At 42.8% G+C, this 25,267-nt stretch overlaps 1 protein-coding gene across 1 annotated transcript in view; it reads left to right on the top strand.

Moving 5' to 3' along the window:
* The window catches only part of LOC137369926 (RNA-binding Raly-like protein), a 600,853-nt gene that overhangs the window by 262,097 nt on the left and 313,489 nt on the right, over positions 1-25,267 (top strand). The window contains exon 2 of the mRNA XM_068031670.1: positions 17,225-17,300. Within this exon, the coding sequence (XP_067887771.1) occupies positions 17,225-17,300 (76 nt within the window). The remainder of the gene's footprint in view (positions 1-17,224; positions 17,301-25,267) is intronic.

Raw genomic sequence — 25,267 nt, 5'->3', positions numbered from 1 at the left:
AGTCTTTGGCTGTGGGAGGAAACCGGAGCACCCGGAGAAAACCCACGCGGTCACAGGGAGAACTTGAAAACTCCGCACAGGCAGTACCCAGAATCGAACCCGGGTCCCTGGAGCTATGAGGCTGCGTTGCTAACCACTGTGCCACTGTGCCGCCCCTCCTCCCTCAAGCGGGTGGAAGTCCCACCTCAGGACAGTTAAAGCCCGGGGACCCATAAAATGCGGGATGGATCCCCGGGCTAGGCGGAGGTGCGTTTGCCCCCGACCATTATGTCGGTGGCGAATTCCCGTCTGCCTAAGGTAAAATCCAGCCCATATAGTCAGGTTTGGGTCAGGTAGCCAGGCTTTAGTGTGAAGGGCGCAGAGGGGACAAAATTCATGAACTGCATTTAAGAGAACTTTTTTAGCCGATGCGTAACAAGCCCAATGAGAGGGGGCACAATTCTAAATTTAGTCTTCGGTAATGAAGCTGGGCAAGTGGCTGAAGTAGCAGTGGGTTCCCATTTTGGAGACAGTGACCATAAGTTAATTTTAGCGTAATCATGGAAAGCAACAAAGATAAGACCGGAATAAAAGTTCTAAATTGAGGGACGGCAAATTTTACAAAACTGTGAGGTTATCTGGCGAAAGTGAACTGGATACAGCTACCTGAAGGAAAATCAGTGGCAAACCAGTGGGAGGCATTCAAAAGTGAGATTCTGCAGGCACAGTGTTGGCATGTCCCCACAAATGTAATGGATGGTATTGCCAAATCCAGAGCCCTCTGGTTATCTAGAAGCTTACAGGGTAAGTTAAAGCAGAAAAAGAAAGCTTATGATGATCACAAAAAGCTTAATACTTTAGAAAGCCTGGAGGAGTATAGAAAGTGCAGGGGTGAAGTAAAAAAGGAAATTAGAAAAGCAAAGAGAGGAAATGAAAAATTATTAGCAGGTAAAATCAAGGAAAACACAAAGATGTTTTATCAGTACATTAAAAGCAAGAGGATAACTAAGGAAAGGGTAGGGCTTATCAGAGATGTACAAGGGAACTTATGCGTGGATGCAGAAGATGTGGGCAGGGTTCTGAGTTTTTGTCTCTGTCCTCACAAAGGAGAGGGATGATGCAGACATTGCAGCAAAGGAGGAGGAGTGTTAAATATTAGATACGATAAGCGTAATGAGAGAGGAAGTACGAGAGGGGCTGACATCCTTGAAAGTGGATAAATCACCAGGAGCAGATGGATTGCATCCCAGGTTGTTAAAGGAAGCCAGGGAGGAACTGGCGGATGCGCTGAGGACCATCTTCAAATCCTCATTGGATACGGGCGATGTGCCAGAGGATTGGAGGTCTGCGAACGTTATACCATTGTTTAAAAAAGGTTTGAGAGATAGGCCAAATAATTATAGGCTGGTCAGTCTGGATAAATTATTAGAATAAATTCTGAGACCGGATAAACTGCCATTTAGAAAGGCACGGATTACTCCAGGATAGTCAGCATGGATTTGTTAAGGGAAGGTCATGTCTTACTAACTTGATTGAGTTTTTTTGAGGAAGTAACAAGGAGGATTGATGAGGGTAGTGCAGTGGATGCGGTCTATATAAATTTTAGTAAGGCATTTGACAAGGTCCTGCATGGCAGACTGGTCAGAAAAATGAAAGCCCATGGGATACAGGGGCATATGGCAGGTTGGATTCAAAATTGGCTCGATGACCGTAAAGAAAGGGTAGTAGTCGACGGATGTTTTTGCAAATGGACAACGGTTTGCAGTGGTGTTTCACAGGGCTCTGTGGACCCCTTGTTGTTTGTGGTATAAATGATTTGGACTTAAATGTGGGAGACATGATTGGGAAATTTGCTGATGACACAAAAATTAAGAGGATAGCTGTAGACTCCAGAATGATATCAATGGTTTGGTTGAGTGGGCGGAAAAGTGGCAAATGGAATTCAATCCTGAGAAGTGTGAGGTAATGAATTTGGAGAGAGCAAACAGTGAGGGACTATACAATAAATGGGAGGATATTGAGAGGGGTAGAAGAAGTGAGAGACCTTGGAGTGCATGTCTGCAGGATAGGTAGATAGAGTGGTGAAGAAGGCATACGGAATGTTTTCCTTTATTGGCTAAGGTCTAGAATACAAAAGCAGGGATGTAATGCTGGAACTGTATAAAACACTGGTTAGGCCACAACTGGAGTATTGCTTTCAGTTCTGGTCACCGCATTATAGGAAGAACATAATTGCTCTGGAGAGAGTACAGAGGAGAATTACAAGGATGTTGCCGGAGCTTGAAAGTTGCAGCTATGAAGAAAGATTGGATAGGCTGGATTGTTTTCCTTGCAACAGAGGAGGCTGAGGGGTGACATAATTGAGGTGTACAAAATTATGAGGGGCCCAGATAGAATAGACAGGAAGGACCTGTTTCCCCTAGCAGAGAGGTCAATTACCAGGGGGCACAGATTTAAGGTGATTGGTAGAAGGATTAGAGGGAACATGAGGAAAAAAAGGGTTGTTAAGAAGGCGTATGGGGTGTTGGCTTTCATTAACAGGGGGATTGAGTTTAAGAGCCGCGAGGTTATGCTGCAGCTCTAAAAGGCCCTGGTTCGACCACACTTGGAATATTGTGTTCAGTTCTGGTCGCCTCATTATAGGAAGGATGTGGAAACTTTAGAGAGGGTGCAGAGGAGATTTACCAGGATGCTGCCTGGTCTGGAGGGCATGTCTGATGAAGAAAGGTTGAGGGAGCAAGGGCTTTTCTCATTGGAGTGAAGAAGGATGAGAGGTGACTTGATAGAGGGGTACAAGATGATGAGAGGCATAGATAGAGTGGATAGCCAGAGACACTTTCCCAGGGCGGAAAGGGCTATCACCAGGGGGCATAATTTTAAGGTGATTGGAGGAAGGTTTCGGGGAGATGTCAGAGGTAGGTTCTTGACACAGAGAGTGGTGGGTGCGTGGAATGCACTGCCAGCGGTGGTAGTAGAAGCAGATATATTAGGGACTTTTAAGCGACTCTTGGATAGGTACATGGATGATAGTAGAATGAAGGGTATGTAGGTAGTTTGATCTTAGAGAAGGTTAAAGGTTCAGCACAACATCGTGGGCTGAAGGGCCTGTACTGTGCTGTACTGTTCGATGTTCTATGTTCTAAACACTTTTTCACCCAGTGGGTGGTGGGTGTCTGGAATTCACTGGCAGTAATGGTGGTGGAAGCAGAAACCCTCAACTCAGATTTAAAAGGTACCTGGACCTGCACCTAAAGTGCTGTAACCTGCAAGGCTACGGATCAGGTGCTGAAAGGTGGGATTATATTGGTCGGCTAGTTTTTTTTTTGGCTGGCACAGACACGAATGGGCTGAATGGCCTCTTGTGCCATAATTTTCTATGGTTCTATTTTATGTTTGGTGGTATGCAAATGAATTTGAGTGGAATCTTGAGGTTAAGAAAAAAGCTTCAAAACGTGCCTTTGCTGCACTGTTATTGGTTGCACTTCCAGCAACTTTGTGGGTAAAACATAAAATCTCCACACGCAATTTTAAGTCTAACTAACAGGGTAAGCTGCGAGATGCCCCATACAGGAAAATGTGTCCTATTATCGCTGCGCTCATCTCGCAGCATGTGCTGGAATGACCGTCTCTGATTTGTGAAACTATTTAGACTTTGCTATTTTTATGTTCTGTACAGTGGCTTTACTTTTATGTCCATTGCTGAAACACCTGACTGGATAAATCTTTGTGATTTTATTTTCAAAACCCTTGTGTGAGGAAAGAATTCTGGATGTTAGTACTACATTTGCCTTTTACTAATTTAAACATGCAACCCCATGCTCATTCTTGCATTTCAATTTAATATTTAAGATTTGCCTTTTCTATACCATTTGCAACTTTGTATTTATATTGTACCTCCTGTAAGATCACCTCTTCAGATCTTTAGAAAAACTTAAGGTAATCAGGAATAGTCAGCATGGTTTTGTGAAAGGGAAATCCTGTTTAACCAATTTATTGGAGTTCTTTGAAGGAGTAACATGCGCTGTGGATAAAGGGGAGCCTGTTAACGTACTATACTTGGATTTCCAGAAGGCATTTGACAAGGTGCCACATAAAAGGTTATTGCACAAAGTAGGAGCTCATGGTGTAGGGGGTAATATATTAGCATGGATAGAAAATTGGCTGGCAGGCAGAAAACATGCATAGATGGACACTTCCCTTCCCTTCCTCGACTTCTCTGTCTCCATCTCTGGGGATAGGTTGTCTACCAATATCCATTATAAGCCCACTGACTCCCACAGCTACCTCGACTACACTTCTTCACACCCTACCTCCTGTAAGGACTCCATTCCATTCTCCCAGTTTCTCCGTCTCCGACGCATCTGCTCTGATGATGCTACCTTCCATGACGGTGCTTCTGATATGACCTCCTTTTTCCTCAACCGAGGATTTCCCCCCACTGTGGTTGACAGGGCCCTCAACCGTGTCCAACCCATTCCCCGCACCTCTACCCTCACCCCTTCCCCTCCTTCCCAGAACCGTGACAGGGTTCCCCTTGTCCTCACTTTTCATCCCACCAGCCTCCATATCCAAAGGATCATCCTCCGCCATTTTCACCACCTCCAGCATGATGCCACTACCAGTCGCATCTTCCCCTCCCTTCCCCTGTCAGCATTCCGAAGGGATCGTTCCCTCCGCGACACCCTGGTCCACTCCTCCATTACCCCCACCACCTCGTCCCCATCCCATGGCACCTTCCCCTGCAATCGCAGGAGGTGTAATACCTGCCCATTTACCTCCTCTCTCCTCACTATCCCAGGCCCCAAACACTCCTTTCAGGTGAAGCAGCGATTTACTTGTACTTCTTTCAATGTAGTATACTGTATTCGCTGCTCACAGTGTGGTCTCCTCTACATTGGGGAGACCAAGCGCAGACTGGGTGACCGCTTTGCGGAACATCTCTGCTCAGTCCGCAAGCAGGACCCTGAGCTTCCGGTTGCTTGCCATTTCAACACTCCCCCCTGCTCTCATGCTCACATCTCTGTCCTGGGATTGCTGCAGTGTTCCAGTGAACAGCAACGCAAGCTCGAGGAACAGCATCTCATTTACCGATTAGGCACACTACAGCCTGCCGGACTGAACATTGAGTTCAATAATTTCAGAGTATGACAGCCCCCCATTTTACTTTCATTTTTAGTTATTTTTTCTTCCTTTTTTTTACATTCCTTTTTACATTTTTTACAATCTTTTTTTGCATTTATTTCATTTCATCTTAGTTTGTTCAGTTTGCTTACCCACTGTTTTTTTCAGGTTGTTTTTCTTCAGGTTTGCACTTGCTGCTGTTCAATATTCAGTGTATTCACACCTAATCTGTACTAATGCTTTGTCTTTCAACACACCATTAACATATTGTTTGCCTTTTCTCCGTGACCTTTTGGTCAGCTATGTGGCCTGGTCCAATCTGCACCTTCTCCTTTGTTATCTCTTGCCCCACCCCCACCTCACTTGTTTATAATCTGTGACTTTTCTAATATCTGTCAGTTCCGAAGAAGGGTCACTGACCCGAAACGTTAACTCTGCTTCTCTTTCCACAGATGCTGCCATACCTGCTGAGTGATTCCAGCATTTCTTGTTTTTGTTTCAGATTTCCAGCAACCGCAGTATTTTCCCTTTTATTATTATGCATAGATGGATACTTTTTCTGATTGGCAGGATGACTTAGATGGGAGGAGTGATGGCATGGTAGCTAAATTTGCAGGTGACACAAAGATAGGTAGGAAAGTAAGTTGTGAAGAGGACATTAGGAGATTGCAGATCGAAATAGATAGGTTGAGTGAGTGGGCAAAAATCTGGCAGATGGGGTATAATGTGGCAAAATGTGATGTTCACTTTGGCAGGAAGAATAAAAAAGCAGAGTATTACTTAAGTTGAGAACGACTGCAGAATTCTGAGGTGCAGAGTGATCTAGGTGTTCTAGTGCATGAATCACAAAAAGTTAGTATGCAGGTACAGCAAGTCATAAAGAAGGCTAATGGAATGCTATCCTTTTTATTAAGAGAGGAATTGAAAATAAAAGTAAGGATGGTATGCTTCAGTTATACAGGGCATTGGTGAGACCACAGCTCTCATACTGTGTGCAGTTCTGGTCTCATTTAAGGAAGGATGCAAATGCTTTGGAAACAGTTCAGGGGAGGTTTACCAGATTGGTACCTGAATGAGCGGGTTGTCTTATGAGGAAAGGTTGGACAGACTGGGCTTATTTTCACTGCAGTTTAGAAGAGTGAGGGGAGACTTGATTGAAGTATATAAGATCCTGAATGGTCTTGACAAGGTGGATGTGGAAAGGATATTTCCTCTTGTGGTGAGTCCAGAACTAGGGGGCACTGATTTAAAATTTGGGGTCGCCCTTTTAGGACAGAGATGAGGAGAAATTTTTCTGAGGGTTGTGCTACTTTGGAACTCTCTGCCTCAGAAGGTGGTGGAGGCAGGGTCATTGAATATTTTTAAGGCAGAGGTAGATAGATTCTTGTTAGAAAAAGGGATCAAAGGTTATTGGGGGTAGATGGGAGTGTGGAATTCGAGCCACAAACAGATCAGCCATGATCTTATTGAATGGCGGAGCAGGCCCGAGGGGCCGAATCGCATACTTCTGCTCCTAATTCATATGTAAGAGCCCATGTTTCTGTAGTCTTACCTCGTTATTGAGATCTCTAGGACTGGGGATCAAACTTGTACACATTCTCTGTAGGGGGAAGATTGGGATTGGAAACCAAATTGATTGAAGAACAGGAAACGATGGGTACTGATTAGGGAAGAAAGTCAGAGTGGAGGAGCGGGGCTTGGGAAGGAAGTAGATGGCAGGGTCTCCCAGGGATTGTTTTTTTTTACCGCAATAGTTTCTAATTTTCATTAACTATTTAAATACAAAAACTGAGTACAAATTGGTCTTGGTGTTCAGAACTATACACAGTAAGGGTCACTGACCCAAAATGTTAACTCTGCTTCTCTCTCCACAGATGCTGCCAGATCTGCTAAGTTTTTCCAGCACTTTCTGTTTTTGTTACAGTACTCGGGTGTGATGTGACCAGAACACTAGAGTTTGATTATGATTTCCACTGATATGGCAATGTAGTTCAATATTCTATTGGCTTTGTTGATTGCTGCTTTGCATTGGTTGAGCATTTTGAGTGTCACCTTAATTAAGAATCTTCGGGCTCTTTCAAACTGTCTCAACACCATTCATCAAGTGTGTGCATGTCATACAATATTTTGATCTGCATTAAGTTATGTCTGCTATTGTTCTGAAATATTTTGCCCAGCTCATGCTGTAATTTGTGACCTGCCTTCTCTGGTTGCAATGTCCGTCATAGTTTGGTATCATTTGCAAATTTGACCAAATTGTATTCAGTTTTTGTATTTAACTAGTTAATGAAAATTAGAAAACTGTTGTGGTCAAAAGACCCCAGTCCCTGGGAGACCCTGCCATCTATTTCTCTCCCTCGCCCTGCTCCTCCACTCTGCCTTAATTCCCTAACCAGTAACCCGAACTTAATTCCCATTGTTTCCTGTTCTTCAGTCAATTTTGTTTCCAATCCCAATGTTTCTCCTACAGTGTTTGAGTTTAACTAATAGCCTTTCAAATGGAACTTTTGTTAGGTGCATTCTGGAAATCTAGTGCAACACATCAGAGAGCTCATCATAGTTTTTATTTAATTCTTCCATGGGGTGTGAGTGTCGCTGTCCAGGCCACCATTTGTTGCCCATCCCTAATTGCCCTTGAGAAGGTCATGGTTAGCCACCTTCTTGAACCACTGCAGTCCATGTGGTGTAGGCACACCCACAGTGCTAAAACAATGAAAGGCTTCATTTGAAAGGCCTCTAATCACCAAACTTTCGATTAACATCTGAATGTGCTAACCAATTATGCCACAAAGACTGCTGTCGAGTGCACTTGACATGTCACTTCCTCAAAAATGCCAGGGAAACTCGACAAGCAGAATCTGCCCTTCTAAATCCATGATGACTTCTGTTAAATAAGTTATTCTACTGCTAATCTTCAAGTTTATATCTGATTAATTCCATTATTTTATATGTGATAACTTTTTATTTCTGCTATTTTGTGTCTCTAAAGTTGTGCAGCATGATCAAATACTTTTATAATTTTTAACAATTACAATAGAAGCAGAACAAATTAAATTTTCTTTTGTGGTGTTGTGAACTATCTTCAGTTATTTATCACAGTGCTGATTATCTTGCAGGTACCATTTCACTCAAATGAAAACTTAAGAAGGATTAAACACAAACTGAAAGCAAAAAAAAATCTAAAATCAGTCTACATGTTTGTATTTCTATGACTGGGCACAATGAAGTAATTTTGTTTCTTCTGTGAAGTTTCACAGCTGCCAGGAAGCCAGATGAGGCCATAATGATTGCCTGTAACTGAATCAGATGCTTTAGTATAATCCCCACTTTGGCTGTAATGTTTTAATTGTTGACAATGGGACAGATGTTCCAGTTGCTGCACCTGGTGTTATTGGATCACTTGGGCACAGTGAACACCGGAAAATCAGGCAGGAAGAAGTACATGTCCGAATGGGGCCAATAATTTAAATTATGGAAAATTTGAGTGAGCTGACTTACAGGCATGTGCTCCTCCAGATTTAATCTTCCTATATTCATAGTCATTACGACACAGAAAGAGGCCATTGGGCCCATCAAGTCTGTGCCATTGAGTCCATTCACTACATCCAGGCAATCCAATAGCCCCAGGCACTGGAACATCTGCTGTGAAACAATAGTAATGAAGTCATTAATACATTGGTATGAAATTATATTCTCTGTTCTATGGGTTTGCACCCTTTAAAATAACAGACAGAGGAATTTCCTGCAAATGCATTAACACATTTGTTACTAATTGCCACCTAAATTACTTCACACATTCAGAAACCCAAGGCACCGTTTGTACTGCAACAAGCAAACTAAACTGGGCTATTAGTACTCTGAGTCCTAATTAAGGGAGGAAATAAGTCATTTTCCAATTTGAACTGGTCAAAAACATTATGTGCCTGAGTTCTCCATATAAACTAATAATGGCAAGGCGCTCTGTCCACAAAGTCAAACAATTTCTAAGAGTTTACCAGGTTACCTGCCATTCTAAATCTGTATACATGCACTACCACAAAGAATGCATCCAAGTGGAGTTAATGTGAGGGATGTCTTAAATGTAAAGCATTTACTCTTTTATTTGCCCTTTAACAGTCTCTCAGATACATTCTTATCTTTTTGAAGAGCAGATCTGTTCTAAAGGGCTTCTCCAAAGCGCAACTGACTGGTATTTTGTGTAAATGTGCAAAGCCTCATGGAGTTTTTGCTCAATCATTTAGCTTCACTTAGTCTGTGATGACACATCATGTTGGAGCATTTTTTTCATCTTTGAATTGTATTTTGCTTGTGCATTGCCATTTACATGCATCTTGGATGTCATCATGGACACATTATTGGACATTGTCCAGAATATTCTAATACACTAAATTCAATTACTTTTTCTCAAAGTATTCACTGGAAGGTAACAATTTTTTGCAGTAGACCCAGTCTTTGAGAGGATTTAAACATCATGTGGCAGAGGTACATGATAAATTAAAAGGATTTAAGACTAACTGATCTCCATAGGCCTGATGGGATATTCATAGAGTTCTGAAGGAAATGAGAATTTTTTCAGAGCATGGCTGGCATGAAGGAATTATTCTGAACTCTAGATTCTGCAGAACAGGAAACAAGTAAATGCATAACTTATTTATAAGAAGTTGACAAACTTAACCCAGTCAATTAAAGCCCTTCAGCTGAACATCAACAACACGTGAAAGAATTGAATCTATTCTAAAATATAGGCTGGAGGATTATCTCCATAGCAATGAATTGAAGAGACAGCCAGTTTTGATTGAGAAGAGAAAATTTTATGTGGCAAACCTCCTTGACTTATTTGAGAATAATACATATCGGTTTATATTGATTTTCAAATTTTAACAAGACGATACATGAAAGATTTCATTTTAAACTAAAAGCTGCAGGAAAATAGGGTGATATGTGAAATTGAAACAAAATTTCTTATAAAACTGGTGATGTAGTATGAATGAGCGCTATAGGGGATACACTTCTGCAAGGGTTCTTCTGTTCATTCACAAAAGCAGAGAATTTTCTTCAGGGCCTTGTTGGACTTCCTTTCCTCTGTCAGAGCAGTACAGTGCTACTCCAATATTTTGCCTGGCAATTCGGGCAGGAGCCCTTGATGCACCTACCCTGGCCATGTAAACAGCGCCACTCCTATCTTGGCTAGAGTGAGCGACAGTTCCATTCCACTCATTTGCGTGGAACATCAGGGCCCAGGGGTGCATTGGAGATGGCATTGTGGGCAGAGGAGGAGAAGAACATAGAAAAATTACAGCATAGAAGGCAGCCATTTAGCCCATCGTGTCTGTGCCTGCCAATAAAACTAGCCGCCCAATCTAATCCCACCTTCCAGCAACTGGTCTGTAACCTTGCAGGATACAACACTTCAAGTACATGTCCAGGTACCTTTTCAAAGAATTGAGGGTTTCTGCCTCCACTACCATATTCCTGGCAGTGAATTCCAGACACCCACCACCCTCTGGGTGAAAAAGGTTTTCCTCATGTTTCCTCTAATCGTTCTACCAATCACCTTAAATCTGTCTCCCCTGGTAATTGACCTCTCCGCTAGGGGAATTGGTCCTTCTTGTCTACTCTATCTAGGCCCCTCATAATTTTGTACACCTCAATTATGTCACCCCTCAGCCTCCTCTGTTGCAAGGAAAACATCCCCAGCCTATCCAATCTTTCCTCATAGCTGCAGCTTTCAAACCCTGGCAACATTCTTGTAATTCTCCTTTGTACTCTCTCCAGAGCAATTATGTCCTTCCTGTAATGTGGTGACCAGAATTGTTTGCAGTACTCCAGCTGTGGCCTAACTAGTGTTTTATGTAGTTCCAGCATTACATCCCTGCTTTTGTATTCTCTACCTCGGCCAGCAAAGGAAAACATTCCATTTGCCTTCTTCACCACTCTACCTGTTCTGCCACCTTCAGGGACCTGTTGACGTGCACTCCAAAGTCTCTCACTTCTTCTACCCCGCTCAATATCCTCCCATTTATTGTATATTCTCTTGCTTTGTTTGCCCTCCCCAAATGCATTACCTCACAATTCTCTGGATTGAATTCCATTTGCCACTTTTCTGCCCACTCAACCAACTCATTCTGGAGTCTACAACTATCCTCTTCGGTATCAACTACATGGCCAATTTTTGCGTCATCTACACATTTCCCAATCATGCCTCCCACATTTAAGTCCAAATCATTGATATATACCACAAACAGCAAGGGACCCAACACTGAACCCTGTGGAACGCCACTGGAAACCACTTACCATTTTCAAAAACATCCATTGATTACTACCCTTTGTTTCCTGTTACTGAGCCAATTTTGAATCCAACCTGCCACATTCCCCTGTATCCCATAGACTTTCATTTTTCTGACCAGTCTGCCATGTCAAATGCCTTACTGAATTCCATGTAGACCACATCCACTGCACTACCCTTCTCAATCCTCCTTATTACTTGCTCAAAAAACTTAATCAAGTTAGTGAGACATGACCTTCCCTTAACAAATCTATGCTGACTTCCCTAATTAATCCATGCTCTTCTAAGTGGCAATTTATCCTGTCCCTCCGAATTAATTCGAATAATTTACCCACCACTGAGGTCAGACCTATAATTATTTAGCCTATCCCTCACACCCTTTTTTAATAATGGTACAATGTTCGCAGACCTCCAATCCTCTGCACCTCTCCTGTATCCAGTGAGGATTTGAAGATGATCCTCAGCGCATCCGCTAATTGCTCCCTGGCTTCCTTTAACAACCTGGGATGCAATCCATCCGGCCCTGGTGATTTATCCACTTTCAATGGTGTCAGACCCTCTAGTACCTCCTTTTCTCATTACGCTGATTGCATCTAATATTTAACACTCCTCTTTTGCTACAATGTCTGCATCATCCTTCTCCTTTGTGAAGACAGAGACAAAAAACTCATTTAGAACCCTGCCCACATCTTCTGCATCCACGCATAAGTTCCCTTGTACATCTCTGATAGGCCCTACCCTTTCCTTAGTTATCCTCTTTCTCTTAATGTACTGATAAAACATCTTTGGGTTTTCCTTGATTTTACCTGCCAATAAATGTTCATGTCCTTTCTTTGCTTTTCTAATTTCCTTTTTTACTTCAGCCCTGCAATTTCTATACTCCCCTAGGCTTTCTAAAGTATTAAGCTTTTTGTGATCATCATAAGCTTTCTTTTTCTGCTTTAACGTACCCTGTATGCCTCTAGATAACCAGAGGGCTCTAGATTTGGCAGTACCACCCTTTATCTTCGTGGGGACATGCCCACACTGTGCCTGTAGTATTTCACTTTTGAATGCCTCCCACTGATTTTCCTTCACGTAGTTGTATAAAGTCCACTTTTGCCAGATGACCCCTCAGTTTTATAAAATTTGCCTCCCCCAATTTAGAACTTTTGCTCCTGTTTTATCTTTGTCCTTTTCCATGATTATGCTAAAACTAACTGGATGATGGTCACTATCTCCAAAATGGTCATCCACTGCTACTTCATCCACTTGTCCAGCTTCATTACCGAAGACTAAATCTAGAATTGCACCCCCCTCTCATTGGGCTTGTTACATGCTGGCTAAAAAAGTTCTCTTGAATGCAGTTCAAGAATTTTGTCCCCTCTGTGCCCTTCGCACTGTTTGTATTCCAGTTGATATTAGGGTAGTTGAAAACCCCAACTATTATTGCCCTAGTGTTTTTGCACTCAGAAATCTGCCTACATATTTGTTCTTTTATCTCCCTCTCACTATTTGGGGGTCTATAGTACACTCCTAGTAGTGTGGCTGCCCCTTTTTTATTTATGAACTCAATCCATATGGTCTCATTTGATGATTCATTTAACATATGTTAACATATTGATTCCTTAACCAATAATGCTACACTCCCTCCTTTTTTTGCCCCTTCTCTATCCCGCCTGAAAACTCTATATCCAGGGATGTTGAGCTGCCATTCTTGCCCCTCTTTACGTCAAGTTTCAGTTATAGCAGTGATATTGTTTTGATATGTGTCTATCTGAGCCCTCAACTCATCAGCTTTATTTACTATACTCCTGCATTTAAATAAATACCTTTTATCACTGCCAAATTCCCGTGCTGCACACTTTTTAACCTTTGCTTCTTCTGTCTTTCAGAGTCACTTGCTTATTTTCTGCCTCCTGTTCCCTGCCCTGAAATTGTCCTGTCTGAAACTGCCCTCAAGTTCTCTCCCCCTGCCAAACTAGTTTAAACCATCCCCAGCAGCACTAGCAAACCTTCCTGCAAGGGTATTCATCCCAGTACTGTTCAGGTGTAGACCATCCAACTTGTGCAGGCCCCACCATCCTCAGAACCGGTCCCAATGCCCCAGAAATCTGAAGCCCTCCCTCCTGCACCATCTCTCCAGCCACGCATTCATTTGGTGTATTCTCCTATTTCTTTACTCAGTAGCATGTGGCCTTGGGAGTAACCTGGAGATTACTACCTTTGAGGTCCGGCTTGCTAGTCTCTTTCCTCACTCCCTAAACTCAGTCTGCAAGACCTCACCCCTATTTCTTCCTATATCATTGGTACCAGTGTGGACCACAACCTCTGGTTGTGTACCCTCGCCCTCCAGAATGCTCTGTAGCCACTCGGTGATGCCCATGACCCTTGTACCAGGGAGGCAACATTCCATCTTGGAATCACGTCTGCGACCACAGAAACTCCTATCTGTTCTCCTAATCACTGTTGCTTTCTTGTTTTTTCTCCTCCTTCCCTGCACAGCTGAGCAACCCATGGTGCTCTGGTCATGACTCTCGCTGCGCTCTCCAGAGGAACCCTTTCTCCTATCGGTACTCAGAACTGAATATTGGTTAGAAAGTGGGATGCCCTCTGGGGACTCCTGCACTACCTACCTTGACCTCCTTGTCTGTCTGGCAGCCACCCAGTCTCTCTCTGCCTCTGCTCTGTTATGTTCTGAGGTGACTGCCTCCTGAAACGTGCTATCCACGTAGGTCTCTGCCTTGTGGATGCAGCACAGTGACTCCATACGCCGCTCGAGTTCCGAAACCCGGATCTCAAGGTTCTGCAGCCGGTGACACTTCCCACAGATGTGTTATTCAAGGACATGGTGCGTCCACGACTTCCCACATACCAAAGGAGGCATTAGATATTGTCTCATTTCACAATTATAATCAGTATGAGCATAGAGCAGTGACACAGATGAACAGTACTGGACATGGTGTGATGGGTGTGGAGTTGTCACAGAATTTCAATGTATTTTGCTGTTTTGACTGTTGTAGTCTTGGTGCTGTGAATGGAAGTCAGAAGGAGTGGTAGGAGAGGTGGAAGAAGAGTTGTGAGACAGTGATGCATTCCACTACTTTGGAAGGAAAGGAAAGACTGAAGATAGGGCATTAATTGGAGAAGTTAAGGATGAGTGTTTTGAAGAGGAGAGTTAATAACCATGGTCTTGAAGGAGGTGGGGACAATTCTAGAGGATGGAGACAAATTAATGAGGTCAGCAGTTCGAGGGGCATAATGCTGAATTCTGTTCACGTAATACAGCATTTACTAGTAACAATATAGAAAACTAAACCTCCGCTGTTATGAAGCTACCAAGGGCATTGGTTGCATCCAGTTGTGACTGCAGATATTTCTATTCAAAACGAGAACTACTGTTGATTGCTGATGAGATGCAGTACCAAGGAGATCTAGACTTTTAAGTATATAGTGGCGGTAATCATCTCCTAAGTACCTAATAATGTGATGTTTTGCCATAGCAAGTGGATCTTATTCTTTGGGTTGATGAAGCACTTTAGATGAATCAACTAAAATAATTAGCAGTAGGCTTATAGGGATCTGGAGCTTTATATTGTCAGGTGTAGCCTTAAGACAATCATTGCAGAAGGTATTAATTGACTGACAGGACTATAAAGTATGTAGCCATAAAATATGGACCATAAAAAAAGTATTTAATTCTCTTACAATGTCGGCAATCGAGTGTACATCACCAACACGATGCATGGCCAGAATTTTTTAAGTCATGAAATAGAATGGAAACAATGAATAAAGATGGGCACTAAGTAACATAGACTAAAATAAATTAATTGATTTATTTTGTTGGAGACAAACTGGCAAAAAATCGACCTAGGAAACTTCCCGGTGAATGTGAATCAACCAAAGTAAGAGATGATGGCAGTTTTGAGTATCACTGCTTGGCAGCCATCTAGCTGTCATGATATTACAATTAGGGTGCATACAGTTAGCATTTAGTAATGCTTTGGGTGTACTCTTACATCTCTTTAATGCCAAATTTAGAACATGTAGCACATAATGGGCGAGGTACTAAATGAGTACTTTGCATCAGTATTCACCAAGGAGAAGGACTTGGTGGATGATGAGCCCAGGGAAGGGAGTGTAGATAGTCTCAGTCATCTCATTATCAAAAAGGAGGAGGTGTTGGGTGTCTTGCAAAGCATTAAGGTAGATAAGTCCCCAGGGCCTGATGGGATCTACCCCAGAATACTGAGGGAGGCAAGGGAAGAAATTGCTGGGGCCTTGACAGAAATCTTTGCATCCTCATTGGCTACAGGTGAGGTCCCAGAGGACTGGAGAATAGCCAATGTTGTTCCTTTGTTTAAGAAGGGTAGTAAGGATAATCCAGGAAATTATAGGCCGGTGAGCCTTACGTCAGTGGCAGGGATATTATTAGAGAGGATTCTTCGGGACAGGATTTACTCCCATTTGGAAACAAATGGACATATTAGTGAGAGGCAGCATGGATTTGTGAAGGGGAGGTCGTGTCTCACTAATTTGATTGAGTTTTTTGAGGAAGTGACAAAGATGATTGATGAAGGAATGACAGTGGATGTTATCTATATGGACTTCAGTAAAGCCTTTGACAAGGTCCCTCATGGCAGACTGGTACAAAAGGTGAAGTCACATGGGATCAGAGGGGAGCTGGCAAGATGGATACAGAACTGGCTCGGTCAAGGAAGACAGAGGGTAGCAGTGGAAGGGTGCTTTTCTGAATGGAGGGCTGTGACTAGTGGTGTTCCGCAGGGATCAGTGCTGGGACCTTTGCTGTTTGTAGTATATATAAATGATTTGGAGGAAAATGTAGCTGGTCTGATTAGTAAGTTTGCGGACGACACAAAGGTTGGTGGAGTTGCGGACAGTGATGAGGATTTTCAGAGGATACAGCAGGATATAGATCGGTTGGAGATTTGGGTGGAGAAATGGCAGATGGAGTTTAATTCGGACAAATGTGAGGTAATGCATTTTGGAAGGTCTAATGCAGGTGGGAAGTATACAGTAAATGGCAGAACCCTTGCGAGTATTGACAGGCAGAGAGATCTGGGCGTACAGGTCCACAGGTCACTGAAAGTGGCAACGCAGGTGGATAAGGTAGTCCAAGAAGGCATACAGCATGCTTGCCTTCATTGGTCGGGGCATAGAGTATAAAAATTGGCAAGTCATGCTGCAGCTGTACAGAACTTTAGTTAGGCCACACTTAGAATATTGCGTGCAATTCTGGTCGCCACACTACCAGAAGGACGTGGAGGCTTTGGAGAGGGTACAGAAGAGGTTTACCAGGATGTTGCCTGGTCTGGAGAGCATTAGCTATGAGGAGAGGTTGGATAAACTCGGATTGTTTTCACTGGAACGACGGAGGTGGCGGGGCGACATGATCGAGGTTTACAAAGTTATAAGTGGCATGGACAGAGTGGATAGTCAGAAGCTTTTTCCCAGGGTGGAAGAGCCAGTTACTAGGGGACATAGGTTTAAGGTGCGAGGGGCAAAGTTTAGAGGGGATGTGCGAGGCAAGTTTTTTTTTTACACAGAGGGTGGTAAGTGCCTGGAACTTGCTGCCAGGGAGGTGGTGGAAGCGGATACGATAGCGACGTTTAAGAGACATCTTGACAAATACATGAATAGGATGGGAATAGAGGGATATGGGCCCCGGAAGTGCAGAAGGTTTTAGTTTAGGCAGGCATCAAGATCGGCGCAGGCTTGGAGGGCCGAATGGCTTGTTCCTGTGCTGTACTGTTCTTTGTTCTTTGTATAATATATTGTAAAAATTTAATGAAAATATATCATGCAGTCATTTAAGATGATTTCGTATTTTTTTTTCAGATATCAATATGGCTGGTGAACCCAAGCCTTACAGGCCCAAATCTGGAACCAAGAGGCCTCTGTGTGCCCTGTATGGGTAAGTGCTCATCAATATTATACCATCATAATCAATACATCAAGAATTTATAATCTGTGTGTTATTGAAACCAAACCTGAGTCATTCAAAAACATGGAAAAGAACTTTCAGAGTTTGTCTGAATGCATAATTTATATAAGTATACTTTTCCCATTAGATCTACCAACATGATTGTGAAGTCACTTGAAATTAAAGGTCATTTTTGTCTATGTAATAAACAGTGTGGGTTTAGTTGGATTACTAAAAGGTCTTACTGTGAGATAGGTTACATATTTAAGCAATTTAAAATTTGCTGCATTTTGCCTATGATCCAACAAATTTCTTTCTGATCTATATTGCTTTTGAAATTTGCTAAAGTATCCAATTAGTTTCAGAAATACTTTTTTTGTTTTATATCAACTATACTAAAAATCAAAACCTTTGTAATTTACCTTTTGGATGTATGTTCATTACTTTGTATAACCACAATATAGCCGAGACATCTGGGATTTCCGTCCCCACACCCCGCCCCCCTCCAACCCTGTCATGCCCACCAGTTTTGTAAAAAAAAAAAATGGCTCAACAGGATTCAACTGAAATCAACTCCACCAGAGGCAGTTGCCATGAGATTCTGACGTGATTCAAGAGTGGGCAATGGATAGGTAATCCTCCCTCAGATGGAATTTGGGGAAGACCGCAGCTGGGATTCTACTGTGTTGTATTCTGCAGGGTGGACCATGGGTGAGTCTAAAGCCAGAGCTCAGCCACCTCCACATCAGTGAAATGTGTTTAGGGGAGTTCTCTGACAAGCTAGGAATTTGAAATGGATCAAAACCTCAACTGGACACATTGTCAAAAAAAATTAATTGGCTCCTTTTTGATGCTCAAGATTCCAAAATTTGATTTTTCTTTTTCTTTGGCCCAAAATAACTTGAGCCTCCCTCAGGCAGTGACCCACTCCACCTTACAAAGCTGGATCAGGGTAGGCCATCAGGTGCTAAGGGCAATTCCCAGCCATGCAAATGAGCTCTTCCCCAAAATTTGGGCCGAGTATATGACTTTCTGCAATGGCAGATGGAAGCCTGCATTGTGTGGCCCCTGCAGAATTTCAGGACCCGTTTGTTATTAAATTGGTCCCAGTGATTAATAGGAAGACAAAAGGCTTGAGAGAAATTAAATAAATGTAAGATGGCCATTAGCAGATTAAATAAAGAATTCAGTAAGAATGTCATATGTTTCTGGGGAAGACGCGGCTTGCCTTCCTGCTTCCCCCCCCCCCCCCCCCCCCCCACCCCCCGCCTTCCCCTGGCAACATGCCATAGTACAACCCTCTGGGGGCAGATAGAAACCCTAGGTTTGGTTCTAATGGCACAGATACCCACTATTAGCATAATAATGAAGGGACTTCCTCCTGACTTGGTGAAATTCAGCAGGATGAGTGCCGGAGGCAAAATCAAAAATTTCAATAATGTTTACAAAGATGGGTAATTTCATTAGAAAGTGCTTGCTCCAATTGTTGTTTTCTAGTTTAAATTTACCTTAAAAGTAATTGCTCCGACATGTGTGGTTCCTGCTAAAAATGTTATTTTTAGATTACCAATGCATTTAGATTTTTAGATTACCAATGCAAACTGTAGGAACAGGAGGATGCCATTTCGCCCCTCAAGCCTGTTGTGTCATTCAATGAGATTGAGGAAGAGAGTTCTAAACTTCTACCACCCTTTTCATGTCGAAGTGTTTTGTAACTTCACTCCTGAAAGGTCAGGCTCTAATTTTTAGATTCGGCCCCCTAGCCCTGGACTCCTCAACTAGCAGAAATAGTTTCTCCCAATCTGTTCCCCTTAATATGATGAAACTTCAAATCAATCACTCCTTAACTTTCTAAATTTCAGGGAATACAACCCTACTTTGTGTAATCTCTTCTTGTAATTTAACCCTTAGAGTCCAGGTACCATTCTAGTAAATCTATGCTGAACTCCCTCCAAGGCCAAGTATATCCTTCCTAAGGTGTGGTGCCCAGAATGCTCACAATACTCAGATGTGGTCGAACCAGGGTTTTATATAGTTGTAACATAACAATTCCAATCCTCTAGATATAAAGGTCAGCATTCTATTAGCCTTTTGATTATTTCCTGTACCTATTAAAGATATTTCAGTGATCGATGTACATGGACCCCACAAGTCTCTCTTGACTTTTTTTTTTGGGGGGGGGGGGGCAGACAGTGGCCTAATGTTAATGTCACTCGAGTAATATATCTAAGTTTGCTTATGATACAAAGGTAGGTGGAAAGGTAAGCTGTGGGGAAGACACAAAGAGGCTGCAAAGAGATATTGACAGGTTAAGCAAGTGGGTAATGAGAAGGCAGATGGAGTATATAATGGTCGTAAGAACAGAAAAGCAGAATATTTTTTCAAAGGTGTGGAATTGATAAGTATTGATGTTCAAAGAGACTTGGGTATGCTTGTACAAGGAATGCAGAAAGTTAGAATGCAGGTACAGCAAGCAATTAGGAAGGCAAATGGCATGTTGGCCTTTATTGCAAGGGGATTGGAGTACAGGAATAAGGAAGTCTAGCTACAATTGTACAGTATTTTGGTGAGATCACATCTGGAGTACTGTGTGAAGTTCTGGTCTCCACATTTAAGAAAGGATATACTTGCATTGGAGGCAGTGCAGCGAAGGTTCTCTAAATTGGTTCCTGGGTTGAGGCTGAGTAAATTGGGCCTATGCTTTCTGGAGTTTAGAAGAATGAGTGGTGATCTCATTGAAACATAAGATTCTGAAGGGGCTGTTTAGGGTAGACAATGAGAGATTGTTTCCGCTGATCGGTGAATCTAAAACACAGGGCACTGTCTCAAGATAAGGGGCCAATCATTTAGGACTGAAATGAGGAGAAATTACTTCACTCACTCTTTGGAATTCTCTCCCCCAGAGGGTTGTGGATGCTCCATTGAATACATTTAAGGCTGGTATAGACAGATTTTTGGTGTCTTGGAATCGAGGGATATGGCGAGCAGGCTAGAAAGTGGAGTTGAAGCCTAAGGTCAGCCATGATCTTATTGAATGGCATAGCAGGCTCAATGGGCCAGATGGTCGTCTCCTGCTCCTATTTCTAGTGTTCTTGCATTTGACTAGTAATCTAGATACCCAGGCTAATGCCCTCAGGTCACTGGTTGAAATCCCACCATGGCAGCTGGTGGAATTTAAATTAATTAATAAATTCAATTAATTAAGAGTCTGGAGTTGAGTGCTAGTATAAGTAATCAATTGTCATAAAAACCCATCTGGTTCACTAATGCCCTTTAGGGAAGGAAATCTGCTGTCCTTACCTGGTCTAGCCAACATGTGACTCCAGACCAACAGCAATGTGGTTGACTGTGGGATGGGCAACAAATGCTGACCTTGCCAGTGATGCCTGCATCCCAAGAATGAATAAAAAAAAAAGAGCCTCCACTGCTTCTCGCTTTTCATGATTTAGAAAGTACGGTGTTCTATCCTTTTTAGGTTCAAAGTGGATGACTTTTCATTTGTCTACATTGAAATCCATTTGCCAAAATGTTGCCCATCACTTCATCTTTTAATATCTTTTGTAATTTTATGCTTCCACTTGCACTGAATATAATTCCTCCTATCTTTGTGTCATCAGCCAAACTTAGATATTTGGCTTTCCATTCCCATCATCTAAGTCATTAATAAATACAGGGAAATCAGATTCAACAGTCACGTTTCAAGCAGAGTGGTGAATGAACAGGTGTCTTGAGACAACTATTCCGCGACCTGGACAAGTTTGAGGATTATGTTTTCCCTACAGTACAGCCTTCGGAGAGTAGAGGTGGTGTGCTGCTTCGTGCATAGCTTTACATTCAACAGGAAGAGCTACCATCACTGACAGTTGAGAAGGATCACCCAGCACAGGGATGAAGCTGATGACAAGTGGATTTAGCTGCAGCAGGAGGTCTCCAACATCAGCCTACACCCAGAGCTGCATGCCAACAACTTATCAACGTTGCCTCTCCTAAACCATTCATTTTAGCACCCGGCACCGCCACCCGACACCATAACCCCAGCCCCATTTCCTGAGGAGAACATCATCCAAACCAGTCCATCCATCCTCCAATGAAGGGCATGGACTTGATGTGCTGAATGGCCTCCTTCTGTGACATAATGACTCTGACCATCCATTGCACTGACCATCATTCATAAATATGGCACCTGGCTTTGCTGAGTCTACATTGCTATTGAGAATTCGCTGAGAAATCACAAGCATAACTCTCGTATTTCCACTCCATAGCTTAGCATGTCTGAGTTCCAACATTTCTATTAGTGTTTGAAGCCTTTGCTAGGAGTGCGCAAGTGATTTATTTCAGTTGTCCAAACATGCACTTAACTGATGTACTGAGAGCCAGTTGTTTGATAACCTGCTGTGACCTATAATTCTTTAACTTATTGCATAGATAGAAAAAACATTTTTAATATAGTGTGACTCAAGCACCACAGTTAATTTCATATTATAGATGGGTTGTACTAAATATTTATGGCACAAAATCTCTGATTTCCTTTCATAGCATTAACATTGGGAACATTTGGTAAATCAGGTAGAAGCCTGATATTGCCTGGTAGTTTTGGTTTTCACATTGTGTTTTCACGATGCAGAGTTCAGAATCCTGAGGGAAAGGCTGTGTTTGAATATTTATGTACATACGACAAGAATTATGCTAGCCACATCAATAAATGTACTGATATAATTCTAATGACTTCACACACAGCTAAATTATTAATACCAGCTAATTAAAATGCCTCTGGAAATGCGAAGGAAAAAATGTTGGTAGTTATTATAATAAAGGTATTTTTCTGGATTATATCTATAGCAAAATGAGATTATAACACTTATACAATAGCCACAACAAGACAATATGTGTCTGGATGGCTGTATAATGTTTCTCTCTTGTACGAGTCATTAGTTTCCCTACTTGGTCCATTTCACTGTATAATGACACCACCATCCAGGATAAAGCTGCCTATTTGATCGGCACCCCATTTACCACCTTAAACAAAATGCACAGTGGCAGCAGTGTGTACCATATAGAAGATGCACTCTTTCGACGGCACCTTCCAAACCTGTGACCTCCATCATCTCGTAGGACAAAGGCAGCAGGCACATGGGAATACCACCATCCACACATTATCCTGACTTAGAACTATATCGCTATTTCTTTTATCACTGGGTCAAAATCCTGGAATTCCCTCCTTAACAACACTGTGGGTGTAGATACAGCAGATGGACTGCAGGCGTTCAAGAAGGTGGTTCACCACCACCTTCTCAAGAGCTATTGGGTATGGGCAATAAATGCTGGCCTTGCCAATGACACTTGCATCCCATGAACAAATAAAAAAAAACTTTTAAAGTAATTTCAGCTGTTAATGCTTAAAACTATTCCATAACTCGTGTTGAATGTCTACAGCTTGCACATTTTTCTTGCCCTTCTTGCAGAATAGAATACCAGTAGTGATTTTCCAATCTTCTGAATTTGGTAAACCTACATAGATTTCACATTTTCAACACCTCTCGCTTCAGACAGTGAGAAATGTCTTTATGTAGAGAGATGTTAGAGCATGGAATAATATGTGACCGGGAGTAGTTGAGGCAGAAGCCATTACATCTTTTCAGAAAAATCTAGATCAACATATCAATAAGAGGAAGGGCCAAATATTTAGAAGTGCTATAAATCTCTGGTTCTATGCTGGGTGTTCGTTGCTGAGAGCAGATACTTTGAGTATCTTAAAAGCATCTAACATTTTATATTCATAATTGTCATGATTTGCATATTGTCAAGAAATTGTTGGAAATCTGAATTGTGACTTTTTTTGAAGGATCTACTTAGAAATCGGCTGTTACCTTGTCTTTGGGTTTTCACTTCCTCCTATAATTTATAAGTGGTCCTTTCATTCTATCCTCTCTCCTCTCTCCCCTCCGTTTCTCTCTCCTCTCTCCCCTCCGTTTCTCTCTCCTACAAACATAGTTAATCTAGGCATAATTTTGAGAAGTCTTAAGTGTTCGCTGATGGAGTGGTTGAAAACCTGAAATGTCCTGTGGGAGAGGATGCAGCATCAATCTCACAAATCAGCTGATGAAAGGGAAAACAATCCAAGGATACAGCCAGCTCCCTTCTACTTTGTAAATTAGTGCGGCATGCCTTTAGCTAACACAGCAATGCAACAACAGTTTCAGACAGGAGAAGACGTTGCTCCATCTGTCCATAGGTTTCATTTTGATGCATTTCTAATAACCCTGAATCCCATTTGTTGACCATAACCTGTCTAGGTAACTTCTCAAACCCATTAAGTTTTTTAAAGTTCTTTCATAGGATGTGAACGTCGCTGGCAAGGCCAGCATTTGTTGCCCATCCCTAATTGCCCTTGAGAAGGTGGTGGTGAGCTGCCTTCTTGAACCGCTGCAGTCTTTGTGGTGTAGGTACACCCACAGTGCTGTTAGGAGGGGAGTTCCAGGATTTTGACCCAGCAACTGTGAAGGAACGGCGATATATTTTCAAGACCGGATGATCATGACTTGGAAGGAACTTGCAGGTGGTGGTGTTCCCATGCATCTGCTGTCCATTTCCTTGTGGGCGGTAGATTTCAGCGGTTTGGAAGGTGCTATCTAAGGAGGCTTGGCGAGTTGCTGCAGTGCCTCTTGTATATGGTATAAACTGCTGGGGCATCAATCAAGTGGGCCACTTTGTAGATGGTGTCAAACTTCTTGAGCATTGGAGCTGTAATCATGCAGGCAAGTGGAGACTATTCCATCAAAGTCGAAGAAAAGGTATGAAACCGGACGGACCACCCAGCATCAACCTAGGCACTGGAAACGACAACGGCAAACCCAGCCCTGTTGACCCTGCAAAGTCCTCCTTAGTAACATCTGGGGGCTTGTGCCAAAATTGAAAGAGCTGTCCCACTACGAGTCAAGCAACAGTTTTGATTTTTCATTATCATCCTCCTCATCAAGTGCAGCTTCTTGTTTTGTTTCCTGTGATTCATCTGTCACCATGGATTCACTGGTCTCAGATGCTGCCATCTCCAATATGGTTGCCATGGCATCCTCACGGAATCATACCTTGCAGACACTGTCCCAGAAGCCACCATCACCATCCCTGCCTATGGCCTATCCCACCAGCAGGAAAGACACACCAGAGGTGGCAGCACAGTGGTATGTAGTCAGGAGGGTGTTGCCTTGGAAGTCCTCAACATTGACTTCGGTCCCCATGAAATCTCATGGCATCAGGTTAAACATGGGCAAGGAAACCACGCTACTGACCGAGCTGGCCTAAAGGACATAGCTGCTGGTCTGGGTCTGCAGCAGGTGGTGAGGAAACCAACAAGAGGGGAAAAACCTACTTGACCTCATCCTCACCAATCTACCTGTCGCAGTTTCATCTGTCCATGACAGTACTGGAGTGACCATCGCACAGTCCTTATGGAGACCAAGTCCCATCTTCACACTGAGGATACCCACCATCATGTTGTGTGGCAATACCACCATGCTAAATGGGATAGATTTCAAACCGATCGAGCAACTCGAAACTGGGCATCCATGAGGCGCTGGGCAATCAGCAGCAGCAGCAGAACTGTATTCGACCATAATCTGTAATCTCATGGCCTGGCACATCCCCCACTCTACCGTTGCCATCAAGCAGCAAAACCAACCCTGGTTCAATGAAGAGTGCAGGAGGGCATGCCAGGCGCATAACCTAAAAATGAGTTGTCAGCCTAGTGAACCTACAACACAGGACTAATTACATGCCATACAGCAGAAGAAGCCTGCGATAGACAGGGCTAAGCAATCCCACAACCAATGGATCAGATCTATGCTCTGCAGTCCTGCCACATCCAGTCATGAATGGTGATGGACATTAAACAACCAACAGGAGGAGGCTGCTCCACAAATATCCCCATCCTCAATGATGGAGGAGCCCAGCACATTAGTGCA

Source organism: Heterodontus francisci, chromosome 5 (genome assembly GCF_036365525.1).
Source record: "Heterodontus francisci isolate sHetFra1 chromosome 5, sHetFra1.hap1, whole genome shotgun sequence".
NCBI classification, from domain to species: domain Eukaryota; kingdom Metazoa; phylum Chordata; class Chondrichthyes; order Heterodontiformes; family Heterodontidae; genus Heterodontus; species Heterodontus francisci.
This window is presented reverse-complemented; position numbering and strand designations above follow the sequence as displayed.